Here is a 1,188-nt window from a genome sequence, read left to right on the forward strand (position 1 = left end):
AAAATTAATAATTTAAATATATTAAATTTAATTATTTATTTCATATGAAAATGATTAAGATTTATAAAATAAAGTGAAAATACATTTTGAGTATGCTCGATCCACGTTGATGTCATAATTATTTGAACATATGTGATAAAGGGATAAAAGAATGAAAATACACATACCTTGCGCAACAGTGGGTGCAACGCTCCCTTCTATGGGCGAAACGGGTAACTGTATAGTCGTTGGAGATGGCGTGTTTCTTCCACGACCCCAGCTTTCGAATCCTTTGGCAACGCTGGTAATGTACTTGTTGCACAGGGCCTTCTTAACCATGTAACACCGCGGCATCTTGAAGATTTATTTTCGTTTATCGCGAATAATAAAAGAATGTTATAGATTCAGGTATATGTGTTTAGACAATTCCTAGGATTTCGTATAGCAGTAGCAGTAATAGCATTAATAGTAGTAGTAGTAGTAGTAGTAGAAGTAGTAGTAGTAGTAGTAGTAGTAGTAATAGTAGTAGTAGTATCAGTTAAAATAATCGATTTCTTCTTTTGTACTACACTACATTGATATAATATTTCAAAGACTTTATAATATACCCTTTTTCGTTTTTTATATTTTTTTATTTGAAATTTTTAATCAAGCAAAATCCTGTTTATATTCCCATCATATTTAACGGGCATATGAAACGTGAGAAACGTTGGGGTCACATCAATTTCATCTCGTTTTCATGTTCCTTTTATTTTTACTTCCCTTCCTTCCTACTTTTCAACGTTCAAATTGAATATTTAAATAACGAAATTGAATATAACGTAGGTAGCAACGTTATCTTCTAATATGCTTTCGATCACAAGCCTTTGAGTCCTTTGATCAACGCATCAACGTATCATTCTGTTCATGAACTTCCTTTTGCGAATCTTTAAATACGCCATCGTCGTATCCTGCATATCCACTTATATTTTATTCTACCCCAAAAGTGGGTTGTAGTTTTTTTTTTTTTTTTACAAAATTAATCGTCTTTCTTCTTCCTTTTTATCTTCTTCCTCTTCTTCTTCTTCTTCTTCTTCTTCTTTAATTATAAAATCGTCGACGTCCAAAACTATCATCGAAGTTTAATCTCGTACAATATTAACGCTTTATTATTAATATTATTATTATTATTAACGATGATGATCTTTATTCCTCGATAATGATCTAAAT

At 31.1% G+C, this 1,188-nt stretch overlaps 1 protein-coding gene across 1 annotated transcript in view; it reads right to left on the reverse strand.

Moving 5' to 3' along the window:
- LOC106788568 (integrator complex subunit 5-like protein) overlaps positions 1–515 on the reverse strand; it is a 6,168-nt gene extending 5,653 nt beyond the window's left edge. The window contains exon 1 of the mRNA XM_014751943.1: positions 168–515. Within this exon, the coding sequence (XP_014607429.1) occupies positions 168–333 (166 nt within the window). The 5' untranslated portion in view covers positions 334–515. The remainder of the gene's footprint in view (positions 1–167) is intronic.
- Between the last annotated feature and the right edge of the window lie 673 nt (positions 516–1,188).

The sequence above is a fragment of the Polistes canadensis genome, unplaced genomic scaffold, assembly GCF_001313835.1.
Source record: "Polistes canadensis isolate GaletaPanama2010 unplaced genomic scaffold, ASM131383v1 scaffold_5, whole genome shotgun sequence".
Taxonomy (NCBI): Eukaryota; Metazoa; Arthropoda; class Insecta; order Hymenoptera; family Vespidae; genus Polistes; species Polistes canadensis.